Raw genomic sequence first — 21,387 nt, forward strand, 5'->3', positions numbered from 1 at the left:
TACAATAACTACCATCCTAAATCCCACATAGTCTTGATGGGTTTATTTCATGAGAGTTCAGTAGCTATGATGTAGATGATGATGTATAATAAGCCATTAAAAGGGATTCTATTAAGCTTATAACATCCAACATCTGCTCATGGGGCAGATAGGACTAGCACAATGGGTGTAATTGAGAAATATCTTTCAAAGGTGAATAGGATTGTAATTATTTTACAAAATAAATACATGCTGGCATTTTCTGTTACCTGGAATAATGTCAAAACAAAGACACATATGTGCAGTGTTGCATGTCCATACAATGGGATGTAGAAGCAATGATATATTTTCTATTTTCTATCGCGCGCGCACACACACACACACACACACACACACACACACACACACACACACACACACAAAGTGGATGAGCATTAGGACTATACTGTACTATACTGGATTATAACATACTTAACACATGAGCCTATTACAAATCCCCTTGCAGGAATGTGATTGGCTGGAGTAGAGAAATTGTCTATTTACTATTTGTATATTATCTTTGGTGAGAACCACATATAAGCCCTCCATGGGTTTCTTTTCTCACCTGCACATATTTCTCTTTGATTGATGTTACCCTTTTTTTGTACTGTTTTTATCATGCGAATAAACTAAACATAAACTAAACTAAAGATAGCATGACCACACAGCAGGGCCATGGCAAGGTCCCAATCTTGTGTATGTGTCTATAAAATAGGATATAAAATAGTATGGACTCAGTATTTCTTTATCACTGTAAATTTGCACATATGTGAATTTTGCTCTGCATGCCCAGGGAGCATTTAGACTAGAGGTTATGGGCTCCATTTTCATCACCGCTAAACCCCTTATCCCTAAACTTCGCCTTTTTTTTTACTATCTTGAAAAACATTTTTGAATAGTTCAACTAGCCAATCAACATTGACACGTTGTGAGCTTGTAGACTGGCCATTTTAACTATTCAAAAATGTTTTGCAAAATAGTCAAAAAAAGGCAAAGAAGTTTAGGGATAAGGGGTTTAGCGGTGACGAAAATGGAGCCCTATGCGTCTTGCTTGGGGACACTTCGACACAGACCAGGGCACGAACCGCAGACCTGTTTCGCTGACGGCCTCTCTACCTTTCAGCAAGAAAGAATAGAGTGAATTTGTGATGAACACATGTGTGTGCATGTATTGTGTATGTGTGTAAGCATTGGGTTCCACCTCAGCAACAGTCAGGATGAAGCAAACGAAAGCTTAAGCACGGCGTATGTGTGAAAGTGCAGTGATGTCTGTGTGTGTCAATGTATTTGTGTTAGGAAGATAAGGGTTGAGGTTTAATTAAAGGCCCAGAATAGGCTTAAAGGGACAGTCCAAAATTAATCTCTTTTCCTAATCCAAAGAAAAGAGCAATGGTAGCCTGTGCTGCATAATCACCCATAGGTTGTTTATTCTCTGCAATCGTCCACCAAGACCCAGACATACAAAGTTGCATATTACTCTGGTGGAGAAAAGAGCTATATAGATATACACATGCTGTGCTTCTTATGCTCATTTCCTATAGGAGACCAAGTCTGCTCGGTACTAAACTAATACATAAAACCCTGGCTAGTGGGTCGTGGACAAAGCTTTATGGGTCGTGACTACAGCATTTTTTCCTCTTTTTTAATTTTTCCTACAACTTTACTTAATTTTTTTAATAAAATTAAATACAATTTAAAGAAATTCAGGAATTTGATATTTTAGCTGCCCTGCCCCCTTCCTATACAAACCCATTGTAACTTCAAACTCCATTTTAAGTTAAAACCAAGGACCGGTGTTTGGTTCAGGTCAGAAAATCAGGTCATGTAGCACGCCTGAAATACTATGTTGAGCAAGTATTCTTTAATAATACATCTCGGCAAAACAAATGCAAAACAAAAAACCTCACCACTGTGAAATTCCCAATAACCCAAGAAGCATGTGAAGATTGCCTTTATCAAAACATTTATTTTATTACAAAATGTAAAAATCCCATTCTGTGCTCGAGACATAATGGACCAAAAAAAGAACAAACAAAACAACATTGAGAATTACACAGTCAACACCAAAATGAGTAGTGAGTAAATAACGAACTACAAAAAGCTAAGGCAACAGATTACAGTACGTTTCTTACTTTTATTCAATATAAATAGTCTGATAACAAAAAAGAAAGTGAAGAACCAAATTTGCTAGTCACATGGGTGTGTATGAGACTGTCCTGTGCGGAAATCTCTTGGTCCGGTCCCAGTCCATGTGTGTAGTTTACTTGGGGCCAAAGTAATCGACTATGCCGTTGCCTTTGCGACCATCAAAGAAGAAGAAGTTCCTGTGCGGAGTGTCCCTCTGGGAGAGAGCCTGGAGAAGACCAGGGGAAGGGAATAAATCAAAACACATTCGCCCAGTTTCTCACACCATTCTGTCAACTGTACTTATTTATACAAGCATCACCTGTGCTTTGAATGGTAAATTAATAACCTGGATATTTTGAGTACCCTAAGGTTTTAAATGTTGAGTATGGGTCCCCAGCATTTAGAAACTGCCGGATGCTAACTTGCATATGTTGGTCAATTTTCATAATTAGCATAATAAGATGGGGTATCATTGACAACTTATATAAGGCAAACATTTCAAATTTTCATTATGCTTTAAGTAGTATGTGACGTGTCAAACTAGGGGGTTTTCATTATTCTGAATCCATTGAAAGCATTCATTTTGCACGAAAAACACTCCTTGGCTAAATTCGGCCATAGGCACTTGCCCAAATGTGCTGACCTCATCACATAGCCGAAGGAGTGTTATTCATGCAAAACTAATGCTTGCAATGGATTCAGAATCATGAAAACCCCCTAGTTTGACATGTCACATGCCACTTAAAGCACAATGGAATTTTGAAAATATTGCCTTATAATGGGTTGTCAATGGTACCCCAGCTTATTATGCTAATTATGAAAATTGCCCCCAACATATGCAAGTTAGCATCCGGCAGTTTCTAAATGCTGGGGACCCATACTCAACATTTCTAACATAAAACTTTGGGGTACTTGTCCGGTTTCACAATGGGGCTCTATGGGCTGGCAAGTAAGACTATAAGGTTAGCTCCATTATTTGTGTGAGATTGGATAATTTTGCGCAGTAAGACATCAGTTGGCAAGTTGCAGTAAGTTTCATCATCGCCATGGTGACGGAAGCTTGGCCTTGTGCCCACACAATGACGAGACTCTGAACGAACACTACTTCCACCACCCACACAGTCACGTGCGTGCACTTACCCCTCTCTAACACATGCGCACTCCCTCTCCTCCCAGGCAGAGGCAGACACAACAGACTTATCCTGACTTGACCCCATGTGTGTTTAAACTACAGCCCGAGGCCGACAACAACACAGCTCAGCTAAATTATTTGTAATCCACTCAGAGTTTGTAGTCAAGTCTAATTCAGGTCATGTAGTCAGACCATGCCCCTGCTCCACGGGGGAGTAGATGAAAGTAAACGATTTTCGAATCCAGTTGTTCCCTCACCTAACCCGGAGTCCTATAACTCAGACGTAGTTACTATGATGGCAGGAAAAAACATCAAACTTTTGAAACCACAGGACACGCACGCACACACGCACACCAAATTGGAAGGCAGAAACAATATGAGTTTCTAAATAGAAAAACACCTCCAAATGATGGTTGTTTCTCTGTCAAGGAAGTATTATAAAAGACCTAATATAACCAGTCTAAATTGGCCAACATTTGGCTGATGATTAGGTGGTGATTTCTCATTTATATATACTGTAGAGCACAAACACTAATAGGTACACTGCTATATCTTGCGTGACCCCTTACCCCTTATCCATTTTTTACCATTTTGAAAAACATTTTAAATAGCCGATCTATATGCTCACAACGTGTCGATGTAGATCGTCTAGTTCAAGTTTCAAAAAAGTAAAATATGGCAAAGAAGTTTAGGGATAAAGGATAAGGCGCGCGCCCAACTGTCACTTTTATGCACGTATATACTGTATGACTGTGTTGGAATACATGCCAGTGCCAATACACGGGCACTACCATTTTATGTGTACGACTGAAAATACTCCATTCCTGCACATTTCATGCATATTTGATTATATCTGCTGCTAAGTGATGTCTCTTACTTACACAAGAGACTGAGGTACTCACTGAGGTTTATTCTTTGAGTACACGTCATATGAATATTTCATACCATTTTGTTATTTGACATTTTCCAAGTACAATATCATTTTTAAGAGCCTAATTAGTTGTCTGTGTACATGTACATAATATGCCATGTACACATATAATATGCAGTGACTAAGTATACTGTCTATCATCATCAGAAGGATGACACCGATTGTAGAATACATTTTGTCTAAACAGTCAATGAGCATGCAAATAACCTTGTTTTAAGTCTGCAAACTCTGAATTACCTTTACATTTATGCAACCCGTCCTAGAAAGGGTAACATCATGCTCTAACCATTTGAATACTAGCAGCATCAAGGCCTGTTCAGAGCTACACATGGAATGGAAATCCAGACTCTGAAAGGCCCTATTTTGCGTGTCTTAACACGAAGCACGCCTGAAGCGTAGACTACGTTTTCTAGGTTTTATATTCTTTAATCCATGTTTTGATCGGATCGTATCGGTAGCTGTCTCTCGTTAGCATCACAGTGTAAAGTGGGACAGTGGCCATTTTGAAGATGCGCACGCATCCACTTGCACTCCGTGCTGCTTTCAATGGCCTGTATCTCCAAAACGGCGCAATGAATGTAGTTTCTGGTGAAAACAAGGTTTTTCAACGGCCGTCAGCAGGCGCTGTGATACTTGCGGTCGGGTTTTTTCTGCACCGAGTGAGAGAACAACAACCGGTCAAGACACCACACACAGCATTATGTCATCGTAACATCCGGCAAAATAAGGGTTGAAAGCGGAACAACCGTGGCAATGCGCGATAAATAGATTAATTAATCCTGGCGGTAAAACTTAACACTTTCCCTCCCATTCATGAGTTAATGGATAAAGAACAGCTTCCCTCCTGATCACGAGTTACACGAGTTACACAAGGTTTTCATTGTTTAATTCGCCGTTTTTAATACGTTTTAAGACTTACAGGGTTTTCCTCGGAGAGTGGGATAGGTACCACGTTCGGAAAAACATCAGTCACACTGGCTTGCTAAGGCTTCTGGGAAATTGAGGCCCAATGCATTCCTATTGCAATGGCGGCACGCTAGGGAGTGTTCCTCCTTCCCTCTTTGTTGTTGATCGGCAGTTTGGATTATTTTTCAACACAACGACCACACCATTTTAAGGCTGATTTTCATGAAACGGAACGATGATGGCGGCCGGGTGGTTCTTCAAAAGGTTAGTGAAAAACTAGGCAGTCAAATGAGGATAATGATGTTTTTATCCCGCAGTAAAACTGTTAACTGAAGACTTGGGAGGCATGGCCAATGCCGTTTGGCTATTTTGAGTGGCCAAACTGCATTGACCACGCCTCCAGGTCTTAAGTCATAAGACCTGGTACTTGCAACACACACAACAGGGCCCTAACAATGTTATTAGTATTACCAACAAGATCTTACCATTTAGCAACAAGCCGGGCAATGGTAATGCCCTACTCAGTGTTCTCTGCATATTCAACTACACATGTCAAGAGAACCGTGTTTAATATCTGCGTGTGCCTCACCTTTACAACATCCTGGCTCAGAACCCCACCCACCACGGCACATACTGGGGCCATCTCAGAGAAGCAGTAGCTAATGACAAACAAAATGAAAAGATGAAGAAATGTTTCAAGGCACTTTTGAAGGACAGGAACGTCTTGCTGAAGTACTTAATGTTTTGTCATTGTACGTCTCATTACAGTGACTTTTGAAATTTGAATCCTGTAATGGCATTATAGAAATTATATAATTATTTCTGCATACCCTACCCCATTTACAGTCATTTGGTACACATTTGGAGACATTTATCTACCCAATAAAGTCGTCTCCCAGCAGGTCACCGCACAATCCCATGGCCTCAAGGACATCATCCCGGATCTGTCTCAGGAGCTGGCTGTCCTCCTCAAAGGACTGTGGGTCGGGGTCACGGCTCTTGTCAGTACGGAACTTCAACAGAACTGTGGAGTGAAGACAGAATCAGAGGGGGCTACACGCACAGATCTGGCGGACCAGTGATCCGACATGCAGGAACAACTGTCGGACATGCGGTCGAACATGCGCTGCTCCCGTGCTTGCGGTTATGGTTAGGTTAGGGTTTTGAGGTAGGTTGCTATTGACACTCGGACCAATAGTATGTCGGAACTAAAGCCTGTACCCATCAGAGGAGGGAAAAGAAAAACAGAGCAGAAAACAGATGGAAAGGAGGAAAATACAGAGGAAGGAAAAGGAAATCACAGAGGAAGGAAGGGGGAAACACAGAAGAAGGAACAGGAAAACAGAGAAGGAGGACAACAAAGAAAATGAAAGACACGTATGAGAGAGAAACAACAGTTGAGTGACTGGATTTACTCAACATTCGGCATCCCAAAATAGAAGACATTTGAAACACTTGCCCAAGGACATTGTCTTCTCATATATAAATTGTCAGTTATAATTTCATCACATAGTCATTGTAGTGACTTTGAGCCACGAGTCAAATCAAAGGGTGGAATATCTTCTCATGGAAAGACCTCATGTCATCTCGATGTTGTAAGACAACTCCTCAATGTTGTACTATCAAAACCTATTATTCTAGGTCTGTGTCTCACCACTACAACATCAAAATGCGTTGTCAAACGTGAGTGAACACACAACTTTACTGCGGGATAAATGTGTAATTCATGCTAGCACAGACTATAGCTTCTCTTCAGAGTCTTCATCTTGAATGAAGGAGCCCTGGTGGTACCAGAGAGCTGTAGAGATGACTTTACAAATGGACCTACATGGGTCCATTTGTCACGCATCAAGGATTTGATAGTGTACTGATTGAGCCTAGCCGAAAGTGCACACTTGACTTGGGTAAAGGGTAGGACAGAGCATTTAGCATTTTGTTACACAAGAGCGCTCATGGGCACATGCACACACACACACTTGTGCACACGCCACCCCCTTATGTCCTGATTCAGTCTGTCCATTAACCACATCAGGAAGCCTCATACTCCTACAGCCATTTCCACCCATCACTCACACACCAACACACATCTTTATTTCTTCACCTACACCTACGCTCTGTATCAGTGAAATGTCAATCTTATCACCACCTCAGTGCCCTGCCCATCATCCTCTGACCTGTTTGTAGTGAGACAGGAAAACCGTTTGTAAAAGAGAAAGAACCACTTCCTCATCAGTCACCCAAAATATCTGCCATCTCCAATTATAGGAATGCAACCCTGCATATTACTGCCCTGATTACTAAATTATGCTTACGCTGTTTCCATTCATAAAGTGAGCCTGATAAACTGCAGACAAATTACAGGTTGGTGGTAAAACGGGAACATGGCAACAGAGGCCACAGCGGATGGTAAAACAAATTTAATCTGCTACTTTGTCATTTTTGTAGCCGTTATCATTAGGACGTCATATACTTTTATAATAGGCCTCTTTAGAGAGAGAGAAGACAAATGTCATTTGACTAGTATTGGGTGTAATTTCCTTTCCCATTCCTATGGATGCAGTAGTAAACATAGATATGCATTGACTGTCTTTCCAGGCCAAAATGAACTGACTACAATGTTGCCAGTCTTTTACGACTTTTAGCATTACCAAGTTACACTGTATACTAGGATTTTTAGAAGAGCTAAACATCAAAAGGTGACACGGTAGCATCATGACTAAAAGAAACACAACAAAACAGGAATGGAAGGACGTTTTCAATGTGGTTTACCAACATCACAACACCTGTTTGAGTGGAAACCCCGCTAGCTAGTCATATCCTACTTTATTTCCTGTTCTTATCTGCTTTGGCATGTGTATCTATTCATGTCATGTGGCGCTGTTGTTGTGGTGTTGTGCACGACTGGCCATGGACAGCCTGTGATGGAAACTAATGCGTGCAGGGACCGGTGACGAAAGGACAATAACAACTCTTTAGAAAAATCATCAGACGCTGAAAATAATTTAAAAAAAGAGGAACTTCGGGTCATAACCCTATATCATTTGTTGACCAGGGTCCCACAGCGGGTCGGTCTATACTTTTTTCCATCTACCCCAAATCTCTTTTGCAAAAACAGATGATCTGCAAGCTCACAATGCGTTGCGATGAGTTGCGAGCTTGTAGCCCTGCTATTTTCATGGAATAACCATCCATTTTTGCTGAATGTTCACCCGTTATGAGTGACATGCCCAGAATAAGGATGCTAGGGTTCATGTGGTTAACAGTTGTTCGCTAACCTTGAGTTCTGCCTTTCATGGCATTGTGAAGGTGGTGGTCAAGGATTTTATAACTTCCATTTGTTCAAGGAAGGCATTGGAGCATAAAGAAAGATGAACAACCTCATACAGTGACACAAAACATTTCCTGGGAGCTGCCCAAGCACAACAGCAGTCATTTTGTTGCATTCTGACTGTATACTGAGAAGCTGAATGTTAAGAAGTAATGCTGTCTCTATATTCATTATTGAAGGACACTATAGATGCCTTATGTAGTATATCTCTGCTGTCGGGAAGAAACCACCTAACTCCAAAATGTTCATTTTTCAGGAAATGAAAAATATACATTTTAAAGAAAACCTTATAATTATTTTGAAAACAAAGCAATACTGCCTCAGCAAAGTTGGTGTTGTGACTTTATATATTCAATTACTTCCATGAGAGGGGGTAGCTCTGGTCCATAGCCTTCTGCTGCTTCTACGATTCTGCCCTGCAGTATAAGGCTATGGGACTTTCAGTTCTAAATCTCAAATCGAAATCAGACCAGCCTCTCCTCTTTAGCGTTTTTTAAAAGAACGTTTTTGCTACTCACCAAAACAAAGGCGGGTTGTGTCATTAGAAAGCCTACTTTCCTTAGTGGGAGCACTCTGAGCCCCCCACCACACACATAAACGGTACTTTATGGCCAAAAAGGGATTTTGTTTCCACCGGGGAAAAAAATACTTTTAGTTACTCTGCTGCACCCTCTACCGATATTGCCCAGAGAATTGCCTCATAGAGAATATTTTTCCTCCGGTGAAAAAAAATCCCTTTCTGGCCAAAAAGTACCGTTTATACGTGTGGTGGGGGGCTCAGAGTGCGTCCACTAAGGAAAGTAGGCTTTCTAATGACACAACCCGCCTTTGTTTTGGTGAGTAGCAAAAACGTTCTTTTAAAATACGCTAAAGAGGAGAGGCTGGTCTGATTTCGATTTGAGATTTAAAACGAAAAGTTAGAGAGGGGGAGAGGTGGTGGAGCTAGCTGCTTTAGCAGACAGTTTGAGGGTCCAATGGAGTTAAGAGGTTTTGTCCTATACTTTTAAGGAAACGGTGTTCAATAGCACTGATTTATGCAAAAAAAAAAAATCAAAAACCTCAAAAATGGAGTTAGCTGGTTTCCTCCCGACAGAAACAAAAAATACAGTATGATATTATACAGTAGTATGGAACTGGCACACAGCATATGTCTTTGGAGCTTAGTAGTTACCGTGGAGGAGGAAGTAGTCCACAGGTGTGCGCTTCAGACTGGCTTTGGCCTTCTCACTCGTCCAATCCACCTCAAGAGCTTCCTTCAGCGAGCAGAAATTGGCTGTCTGGTTGGATGGACAAAGACAAAACGTTGAACACAGGTTGTATCCACGGCATATTCAATGAATTAATCACCTGATTCTATTCTTCTGTTCCTCACTATGCATTGGTTGAGTTCAGTGCTAGGGCTGCAATGATCAAGATTACCTTTTATTTATTTATTATTAATTTAATAATTATTGAGAAGTGTGCCCATAAATTATTAATTAATTCATGAAGCTGCCACTACCCTACTGGCCAACGTTGAAGCTGCCACTACCCTACTGGCCAACGTTGAAGCTGCCACTACCCTACTGGCCAACGATGAAGCTGCCACTACCCTACTGGCCAACGTTGAAGCTGCCACTACTTTACTGGCCAACGTTGAAGCTGCCACTACCCTACTGGCCAACGTTGAAGCTGCCACTACCCTACTGGCCAACGTTGAAGCTGCCACTACTTTACTGGCCAACGTTGAAGCTGCCACTACCCTACTGGCCAACGTTGAAGCTGCCACTACCCTACTGGCCAACGTTGAAGCTGCCACTACCCTACTGGCCAACGTTGAAGCTGCCACTACTTTACTGGCCAAACGTTGAAGCTGCCACTACCCTACTGGCCAACGTTGAAGCTGCCACTAGCCTACTGGCCAACGTTGAAGCTGCCACTACTTTACTGGCCAACGTTGAAGCTGCCACTACCCTACTGGCCAACGCTGAAGCTGCCACTAGCCTACTGGCCAACGTTGAAGCTGCCACTACCCTACTGGCCAACGTTGAAGCTGCCACTACCCTACTGGCCAACGTTGAAGCTGCCACTACCCTACAGGCCAACGTTGAAGCTGCCTCTACCCTACTGGCCAGCGTTGAAGCTGCCACTACCCTACAGGCCAACGTTGAAGCTGCCTCTACCCTACTGGCCAACGTTGAAGCTGCCACTACCCTACAGGCCAACGTTGAAGCTGCCACTACCCTACTGGCCAACGTTGAAGCTGCCACTACCCTACAGGCCAACGTTGAAGCTGCCTCTACCCTACTGGCCAGCGTTGAAGCTGCCACTACCCTACAGGCCAACGTTGAAGCTGCCTCTACCCTACTGGCCAACGTTGAAGCTGCCACTACCCTACAGGCCAACGTTGAAGCTGCCTCTACCCTACTGGCCAACGTTGAAGCTGCCACTACCCTACTGGCCAACGTGGAAGCTGCCACTACCCTACTGGCCAACGTTGAAGCTGCCACTACCCTACTGGCCAACATGGAAGCTGCCACTACCCTACTGGCCAACGTTGAAGCTGCCACTACCCTACTGGCCAACGCTGAAGCTGCCACTACCCTACTGGCCAACGTTGAAGCTGCCACTACCCTACTGGCCAACGCTGAAGCTGCCACTACCCTACTGGCCAACGTTGAAGCTGCCACTACCCTACTGGCCAACGCTGAAGCTGCCACTACCCTACTGGCCAAAGCTGGCTGCTTTTTTTTTAACCGGCCCACATGTGCGCTCCTCAGCCACGTGCACGCAGACAGCATTACATTCACAGAAAACCGCCCAATGATAGAACTGCCGAATATTTGATCAATTGTTAACTGTTAAGTTTAATTGAAGAATTTCTTAACGATCGTTTAATCGATTAACAATTAATGATTAATCATTAACATCCCGAATAGGCTTAAGAGACAGTACTAACAAAGCTGATTTTGAGGATGAGCAGCAGGCCGAAGCATCTCTTAGTACTAAATCACTGTACATATGGAGCCAGAGGTACAATGACAATGGGTAATGCGCACAATGCAAGTACTACAACGGGCACAATAGGCGTTGCATTATGACCAGAGGGGTATGCGGTCCCAACAGGCCTCGGCCTAGGTTTTTTTTAAATTTATAATCAATTACTTTGATTAACTGTCCCACCCCCTATTCAGTGCAATTTGCTTCTATTGGTTTGGATCTTTATTTTCACCCCCAGCCAGTGACCATTACATGCATGGAGGATTCCCAAGCCACAGGGGCCACTTCACCAGCCAAATTTATTTAAAAAATCCCCAACACGATAAGGTTAGTCAGGGTTGACAAACTGTGGTGTGTGCACCCCTTGTGGTGCACGAATGCCCTCTAGGGGGTGCGTGACATGAAAAGGGTAATGGCGGTTTTATGGTGTTATTTAACACAAACGGCAAAATCTGGTAAAACACTGTTGTAAGAAGATGTATAGAGCAGCTGCGGTAGTATACAGCAGCTGCATGTCTCTCAGTTCAGTGACATTATTTTATTATTTTTGCCATAATCATATTCAAAAATGTATTATTTTCGGCCAAATACAACGAGACGTTGGGTGTGTGTCAGCTAGGTCAGGAGGTAATGATATGAAATAATTCATATTAGTACATATGCAAGCTGTGTTCAATACTTCTATCTGTGAGAGAGATGCTGTGTCATGTCCATGCTCCGAGTCTGAACTATATTAAGAACAAGAATGCCTATCATCCACTGACCATTTGATATGACAGCGTGCAGAGAGCACAGCTAACACCACACTGACCATTTGATCCAACTGACTGACCATTGCCTAGCATGTTGTCTGTTATGATGATTAAACAAATTTGAGAGGTGTATTAGCCAATAGCTTAAAGGCCAAACGTGATATATATTTCTGTAAACATCTGACAACTGTATATAAAGACTTTAGCTCTCGAGATGAGGAGGAGGACTGGTGGGAGAGCGGAGTGAACATCACAGAGAGCTAGCTAGTGGTCTGGGACACCTTTTTGGGGTCTTGGAATCTGTGCTATGGCTGTCACTGAAAAAACGAAAGATGACCAACAACTCTTTTCTTAATTTCCCAAAAACCCTCATCAGTAACAGGACGTATGGACAAAAACAGTTTGGAGACCACTGGGTTAGTGGATGCTTACAAACCAAAACTGCCGAACATGTAAATGTACCGACTGTAGACGAGACAACAACTGACAGGGAGATGCTGTGCATTTTCACCAGTCATACAATGAAGTTCAGAGTTCTTCTACCTTTTTGACCATGGTGGTCTCGTTGGGGTCAACCTTGGCTTTCTTTGCCTCAGGGCCGTCATTGGAATTCGCAGATGGCTTCACTACCTTTAGCTTCTCCCTGGGGGAGGACAGATAAGACATTATAAGTACGAACAATGGTAAGAATTTATCATAATTTGTTATTTAAGGCATGTGGCGCACGCACACTCTTAGAGAAGTGGGCTTTAATTATACGTTTTCAGGTACGTTTTCTCAGACCAGCTGGATATATGGGCGAGGCATGTCTAGAACTTCCTTGGATTGCCCTTGAGCAAGATAGTCATCACACAAATGCCTGAGGAGATTATGCACGCACACACATGCTTTTTGTAGAGGGACCAATTCAATTATTCAGTATAAGATTCAAATGATAAGAGCACACAGCCTGGCTACCTACCCAATTATAACATAGATTGAGGAGAATCTTGCTGCTGTTTGACAGTTTTCTTCGAAAGCCACTAACATTTATAAAAACAGGTCTAAGGCTATCGACACAATTAGACTACAGAAATAACCAATGTGAGCGTGCACGCACGCACGCACGCACACACACACGCACACACACACACACACTTACTTACTCCACATAATTGTGCTCTGGTCCAAGATCACAGAACATGTACCCATAGTAGCCATAGACATCACCACAGAACACCTTGATGTTGCGTTTAGAACAGAGCTGGTCGACGCGTACCATCAGATCCCTGGAGCATCCTGTCAGACACACCTGAAGAAAGGCACAAAAGATTGGTAGGTTGGTTAGGGCGAATGCTGGGAGAATAAGTTCACTGTATTAACCTATTCAGGCCTGACGTCGAAATTTAAAAAAAATACTTTTCTAAATCATGACAATTTTCTGAAAGATTTGAGGCACATTTTAACGATTTTTCAAAAATAGCATACCTACAAGTTCATAGCGCGCCACTCGGTGGCGCGCTATGAGCTTGTAGATCTGCTATTTTTCAATAACTAAATTATAACATAATGTTTAAAACACCAAAAGGGGTTCCCGCCCAAAATGGGTTAAACCCCATACCGTAAAATATGAAACAAAAGACAGCACACAAAGATCAAACTTGAAAACCAAAGGATACAAAGGTAAATCAAGACAGCCACGGATGGGTACAACATGGCATATTATATTGCACACAAAGGCAAAGGAAATATGATTGACTTTACGGGAAACACATAATGAAAACAAGCCTCGGAGACCGCAGGCGTTTTGAGCCATAGACTAGATAGTAAACTGATTATCATATCATTATCATATATCAATATCAGTGTAGCTTAATTTGTCCATGTATGAACATACAAGCATTATTTGGCAGAGGCTTTCAAACCACTAAATATTTATAAGTGTGTGCAGTGCACTATTTATAGTGTGTGTGTGTGGTGCTAGACGGTGTAGGCCCTACGCCTGGCAGAATTAGCGCCATGTTAGCAGTAGGCCTGACAAACAAACCAAAAAAGTCTGTTTACCAACTTGTTGCCTGGATCATGCAGTTCTTAACAGGGTGTGGTAGACAAAATAAGGGACGGAATCAGCAGCTGGCTACTGTAAATACTAGGGTTGGGTCCATCCTAGTGACCAAGCCCATCATGCCCCGACACCCCCAGCACACAGATAACACTAGAACCCAACCGATGCCAGATCTTTGGGTCAGATGCCGAACCCGATTAAGGAGCATGCGAGACCACTAATTATCAATGTGTTGACCAATTTTGTTAAAAGATGCAATTCGATATTTTGTTTCTATTTGAGAACATTTAACATAATAAGCATAAATAACATTCTTGATAGATCAAAAACAATACACTGAATTTATTTTTATTTAACCACGTCAGCCCTTTAAAAAAAAACAGCCAATATTCAAGGTCACGTAAAATGTTGAATAATGGCCAATAAATTGGGCTGACAGACACTAGATAAGGCTGTTGGTACATCTTATTATTACAGCATACAGAGGCAAGACCTCAGTTAATGACCGTGATCAAACAGACACATCTGAAATGACCCTTTTGTGGTAAACATCCATCCATCCATTACTCCACACAGCAAAACACTTTGTGTGTCCTTAGAAAACCTTGTTTCTCGTTTCATGAACCCATGATTGTTAACAACGGTGGACATTTTAATAATTAATAATGGCGTCCCGCTAACAGGAATGAACAGAGTGGTGGCATGACATTGCTGCACCCCACAGCTACCCAGATGGTCTGTTGTTGGATTCAGCGTGAAAGAATCTTCCACACCCCCAACCCGTCCTCTTATGATCTCCCATGGCCTGCTGTGCAACGAGACATATCCATGGAAAAAGATAAAAGGAGGACCAAGCAATCCACATCAGAGGTTTTCCACTCTTCAGTCTCTAGCCTCGCATGGCCAGACTTAAAACAGTTCCATCTCTCCTCCCTAACAATCCACATGATCCCTTCCTCACTCTAGTCTACCATTACAACTTCTCACTTTCTGCTGTCAATATGGGAGACTGACTGACAGCTGACTGTATTATTAACATCTCTTTCTCGCCTCCTTCACATCCTTCTGCACCCGCCTTTCTTCTCTTTGCACTCTTCCCTTGCATCCTCCCTCAGTCCTCACATCTTATCTTGCTCCAACTGTTCTATACTGTGCTCCCTACCCATCGAGGCAGAAATGGCAGAGAGTGGGCTAAACTGGGGAGATCTCGAAAGAACGGCTAAAAGCCGAGTGAAATGGAGGACATTTGTCAACGGCCTATGCACCCTAGAGGAGCAAAGGGCTTAAAGGACCACTTCACCACTTTTCAACCTATCTTCATATAATAGGTCCTCACTAATAATCTTGATAAAATGGCACAATGTTTTTCTACTCAGTCTGTGTCTCATAGGAGGGCTGTGGGCAGTTTAGAAACCGTCTTCCAGTGACATCATCATTAGGCAGATTTTTTTTAAAACAAGGTATTCAAGTCAATGGCAAAGGTGATTTTCCCAAAGGCTCAGACTGCCAAGGATGAGATTAGACGAGTTTGAGTGATTTGGTTTTTACACTAGGCCTTGATTCATATTCCTTTGTTCTAGTTCCTCTCTCTGATCAACTAGTAGAAGTCCCTGTGCGGAAATGAGGATTATGTGTAATATGTAATGTACAGTAAATATGGAAACCAATATGCCACCAGATATTTTTAAATAGTTCATATATATTTTTTTCCCCACGATTTTGTCACCCCTGTGTCAATTATCTAATGTGATCCTGAGCTCTACACGCCCTCCACCAACCTGGGGGGGCAGCGGACTGACCTCATGCTTCCTTCTATGCATGAGGAGTCCAAGCTGCTTCTTTTCACCTGACAGGGGGGAGTTTCCCTGGTTGGACGTAGCACGTGGAAGGAAAACGTTATTCCAACCAGTTCCTTTCCCCTCCATCAGGCGCCCCGGCTGGCCAGGGGGAGGCAGTTTAGAAACCAGGATTACTGCATGTTTTTTTGTGAGGGTACCTACCCTGAATGAATAGTTCATATTTTAAACTACCGGTAGTTAGCCGTCTAACTAGTCCCCAGTTCCAACTCCATAGTCTCATCCATCCCTCTGCCTTGTTCCATTCTCCTCCCTGGTCCTCCCCCACACTCTTTGTTCCCGCCAGTCTGACCATTCCCTGAAACTCTCAGATGGAATGGACTGACAATTTATCCAAACTAGAGGTTCCGGCCGCTTCCCAAGTTCCCGTTCTAGGTGATGTCTTCTCCATGTATAACCAGGGTTAGATGAGGTCAGTGTCGTGATCTTCATATATGGAGATGGCCATATATGGTAGTGTCACTAGTGCCACCGCAATCGACCCCCACCTCAGGGAAAACCAAAACGGATTCCGAGAGGAGAGAACAACCTTAGCCCAGATCCTTGCGTTACGGAGGATCATTGAAGAGGTAAAGAGGAACAACCTAGCAGCAGTGCTATGCTTCATTGACTTCAGGAAGGCCTTCGACTCAATCCATAGAGGAATGATGATGAGAATACTCAAGGCCTACAATGTTCCTCCGAACCTGCTCCGAGCCATTGATACCATGTAAACGGGAACGAGAGCCCGAGTGACAACGCCGGATGGTAACAGCGAGGAATTCAGCATCCAAACCGGAGTGATGCAGGGAGACACCCTAGCCCCCTTCCTTTTTATAATAGTATTGGACTATGCTCTGAGACAAGCTATTAATGGAAGGGAGACAGAGCTCGGCTTCACTATCGCACCCAGAAGGTCTACGAGACACCCTGCAGAAACCCTCACAGACCTGGACTACGCTGATGACATCTGCCTGCTATCTGACAACGTAAGGCAGGCACAGGCTCTCCTGACCAGTGTGGAGATGGAGTGCACCAAAGTTGGCCTCAGGCTAAATGCAAAGAAGACTGAGGTCATAACCTATAACATCCCCCAAGGACATCTGCCCCTAACAACAATAGAAGGTACTGTCCTAAAGGAGGTCAGTGACTTCAAATACCTGGGCGCATGGGTCGGCTCCACAGAGAAGGACCTTAAAGTGAGGAAGGCACTTGCCTGGCGAGCTCTTAATGGCATGACCAGTGTGTGGAAATCCAACCTCCCTCGACATATCAAGATCAGTTTCTTCTCTGCTACCGTGGAGTCTGTTCTCCTCTATGGCTGTGAATGCTGGACACTAACACAAGCCCTACAGAAATCCCTGGATGGGTGCTACACCAGAATGTTACGTCTGGTACTTAACACCAACAGGGACGAGCACATCACCAACAAGCGTCTGTACGGGGCATTACCAAGTGTAACAGAGAAGATAGCAGTAAGGAGGATGAGACTAGCTGGCCACTGCCACCGACACCAAGAACTCCCGGCCAAAAAGCTTGTACTGTGGGAACCGACACACGGGCATCGATCGAGAGGACGTCCCTCACCTACCTATGTGGACGTACTAAAGAAAGATACTGGCGCGGAAAGCACAAAGGAGCTGGCCAGATGTATGGAGAACCGAGATGACTGGAAACGCCGATGGAAGGCTCGTCTGAGGACAACGTAGAGAGACGAGGCGTGACCATATATGGAGTCGTGATGCCACGAGGCGTGACCATATATGGAGGCGTGATGTCACGAGGCGTGACCATGTATGGAGGTGTGATGTCACGAGGTGTGACCATATATGGAGGCATGACTAACACACGGAGATGCAGATTTTCATAAATGCAACCTTTGGTCGCAATAAGCCACAAAGCTGTCCCATGCCCATTTCCGTTTGTCCCCTTTATTATTATTTACTCTAGCCGCCACACATCCAGACACATCCAGTCTGTTATGACATGATTTATACCATATCTTGCATTCACTTTTTGGGATCTGGGGAGGATGTGCTCTTCCATAATCTCTGAATATTCTGTAATGCCGTGACCACCCCTACTATTATGACTGCAACGTTGTGATTCACAGGGAGAAGTTGCGGACCTCCAGCGAGAGAGCGTTTTTTTGTTTCGTTTTTTGTCCCGGGAGGTTCGTGTCAGCTGTCAACGTGAAAATACTTGAAATAATGTACTTTCTGACCAACAGTTAGATCACAAATGGTAAGCTGTTTAAGCTAATAAACTATGTATGCTAACGAGTCCACTTTTCCTCCCTGAAATTACACACAACTGGAGACGCCCCCCCCCCCCCATTGTAAATGATATAAATCTGCTATTTTTAAATGTTTGAATATATATTCTTTCACAGCAAACGTTTTTCTTTTTTGCGGCTTTCGCCTTTATTTTATTTATTTTTTTATAGAGGGACAGACAGTGGTTCTGACAGGAAATGGGGAGAGATGGGGGAGTGACATGCAGTAAAGGCCGTCGGGATTGGGAGTCAAACCCGCGGCACACTGCCAGACTCAAACTACCGGCCAAGGTGCCTGGACCGCTGAGCCACGGCCCTCACAGCAAACGTTTTTAACGTTTTGCTTCTGGGGGTCACTGGAACGACATATTTTGAAATGGGGGTCAGTGGCCAAATACATATCATTCTGGGGATCCTTGACATGAAAGCTTTTGGGACTATAAATTAAATTGTTACATTTTGTAGAAAATATATTCATGAAAGGCTTCAGAAAGAATCACTCTCTGTTGGTTGTCAAAGCCAAAATGGTGCAATAATTGAGCCATAACTATATACAGGTCAGGTGTATGGATCTCCATGGCAACTTGGCAAGACAGAAAACATTGAGGAAGAATATTACACATACAATGGAGACCATCTAGTGGTCAGATTGAGTATTGCAAGGACAGAGGCTTAGAAGTTAGAAGCATTTAGATCATACATTAGGCAACTGCCTGGTGACCTGTTAATGCAGAGTAATATATGAATACTGATATATTATTGATTTCAGCTGTTACAATAGAAGCTATGCGTGTGACATCATCGTACCGGGAAGCTCAACCGCCCCATCCCGTCCCGCCAGGGCCGCCACACCCCCCCGTGGTTGTGAAATGTTCAACTTACAGCATCAAATTGAAAGAAGAAATCATCTGGTTTGTCCTCAGCCTGTTCGACATCGGCACATACTTCCACCATGGGGTTGAGGTACTGAGCACGCTCTAAAGAGGCCTGTGCTCGGTTCCGGCCCTGAGCCGTCACTGGAACCAGGAACTGGGCTCGACACGACTCCTCTGTCACCTAAAAGACATGATGGGGAATATGGATGGTAATAAATGACTAGTTGGGTGATCACTGGCTGGGTGCCAGCTGGTGTACTAAGCACCAATACAACATTTAACCTACAGAGTGGCCAGAGGAAGGAGGTTTTCAGTTAAAATCACTTCCAGGTGAAGTGAGGGGCGCTCTTATCATCATAAATCACCCCGTCTTTACTTTTATCTTCAATGTTTGTGTTTACACAAACCCGGAAAGCTGGGCATAGGAGGGGCTAGCACCCTTCAAAACTTCTGAACATTGTTCAAAGATTGGTATGTTTGCAATACTGTGATTGATACTGGAATTTTGCATGGTATGATTCAGTTGTATTAACATACAAAAGACAAATATCTTACAGAAAATCTGACCTGCTTGTATGTATACAGTACAGTATGTCACTCTAGTATATTGTCCTACTGAATGTTGAAATGGAGACCCAGATTGAATTTGAAATCGAAACAATCCAAGACAAACCGAGTTGTCACTGCATGTTATTGGCATAGCCTACACCTGCCAGCACCCATGACCTGAGGGGTGCATGTGTTTGGTCCGACGTAAGTCATGAGTCCGACACCCTACCCAAAACCCAACCCTAAGCCAAACCTCACATAAGTTAGTTTTAACCTGCCACAAGTTAGTTGTAACCTGCCATGCATGTCGGGAGCCACGTATTCGTTTTAACCTGCCTGGCATGCTGGGAGCCATGGGTGAGTTTTAACCCGCAGCATGGGTTAGTTGTAACCGGCAGACGCATGACGGGAGCGACGGTGTTGTCAAACTAATGCCTGTCGGACTGTTAGCATGTCTAACAACCGGCCTGAGCCTACTGTAGAAGTGGAGCAAGTCTTCTGTAAGAGTAGTACCTTTTCATGATCCAGCAACGTCAGTCCTTTGACTCCTGCAAGAATGAGGTTCTTGGCCACTTCAGCTCCGAGACCACCCAGACCCACAAGGAGAACACGAGACCCTCGCAACCTGTTAAACAGACGTGCCAAGTATAAACAACTGCAGTGGAGAGTTGACAGTATACTGTAGTTTCTGAAGCTAGCCTAAGATTTAGACTCTCGTAGATGTATTTATCGATTCTGACATTTTCAATCGAAGTCAGAATCGATAAATACATCTACGATTGTCTAATTCTTAGGCTAATCGGAAGCATTCATTAAGAAGGGTCTCACTCTGTTATGACATTTCAGAAAACTGTTGCTATAGTTACACCATACTGACTGTATGATGATGTATTGTATCATATACAACAGTAGGGATATGCAATTTTAGGAAGGTAGGTTTATTCACGTTAGGCCATTCTTACATGGGTGAAAAAGTATTATGTAAACAAAGTAGCTGCTTGTAGGGATCAGAATCAGATACTGTTCTGTTATATGCATGAGTGCATGCATCGGAGCACAATAGTTAGCCGACTGCCGTATCAATTACATGCTATTTAGCTTAGCGAGCTAGCTAATGATACCTCTTTTGTGCATCCAGCCCCCACAGCCTGATCTGGCGATCATATTGTGCCGCCTCTTCCTCGCTGATGATCGGGTCCTCCTTCTCAATCATACCTATCGTTTACAATAAGTTTAAATGTATGAACTTGTAGACGTTTAATAGATCTAGTTTGAAACGCTGCAAGAGTCCCGCTGTGAATGGTGTTACAGTCGCTGTATGATGACGTAATAAATACACGCAGCCAAAAAAAACGACTGGTCTGGTCCAAAAAAAGAGAGAAAGAGAAAGAATTAAAGAAAAATAAACATTCAAATGTTGCTTTCTTTCTTACCACCTTTTTATGCAACAGAGATAACTTTGTCTTGTACCTTGCAGAAGGTTTTCTTCTTCTTCTTTTTGTTTAGGCTACTGCCTGTCTGCCTGCCAGTGCCTACTGTACTGTATTGGAACATTTTCCTCCGAGGTTTGATTGATTGATTGAAATATTTATTAACAGTTTGCAGAATTACAGTACATTTCAAGCACAAACTCAAT

At 43.2% G+C, this 21,387-nt stretch overlaps 1 protein-coding gene across 1 annotated transcript; it reads right to left on the reverse strand.

Moving 5' to 3' along the window:
- Positions 1–1,864: 1,864 nt before the first annotated feature.
- On the reverse strand, positions 1,865–21,094 carry sae1 (SUMO1 activating enzyme subunit 1). Its single transcript, XM_079514986.1, has 9 exons — positions 20,873–21,094; positions 20,265–20,376; positions 19,210–19,383; positions 13,319–13,464; positions 12,717–12,816; positions 9,614–9,719; positions 5,994–6,138; positions 5,704–5,773; positions 1,865–2,371 (listed from the first exon to the last, which is right to left on the reverse strand). The coding sequence occupies exons 1-9, from the start codon at positions 20,962–20,964 to the stop codon at positions 2,279–2,281; spliced, it is 1,038 nt and encodes a 345-aa protein (XP_079371112.1). The 5' UTR covers positions 20,965–21,094; the 3' UTR covers positions 1,865–2,278.
- Positions 21,095–21,387: the final 293 nt, after the last annotated feature.

The sequence above is a fragment of the Electrona antarctica genome (genome assembly GCF_951216825.1).
Source record: "Electrona antarctica genome assembly, chromosome: 11".
Taxonomy (NCBI): domain Eukaryota; kingdom Metazoa; phylum Chordata; class Actinopteri; order Myctophiformes; family Myctophidae; genus Electrona; species Electrona antarctica.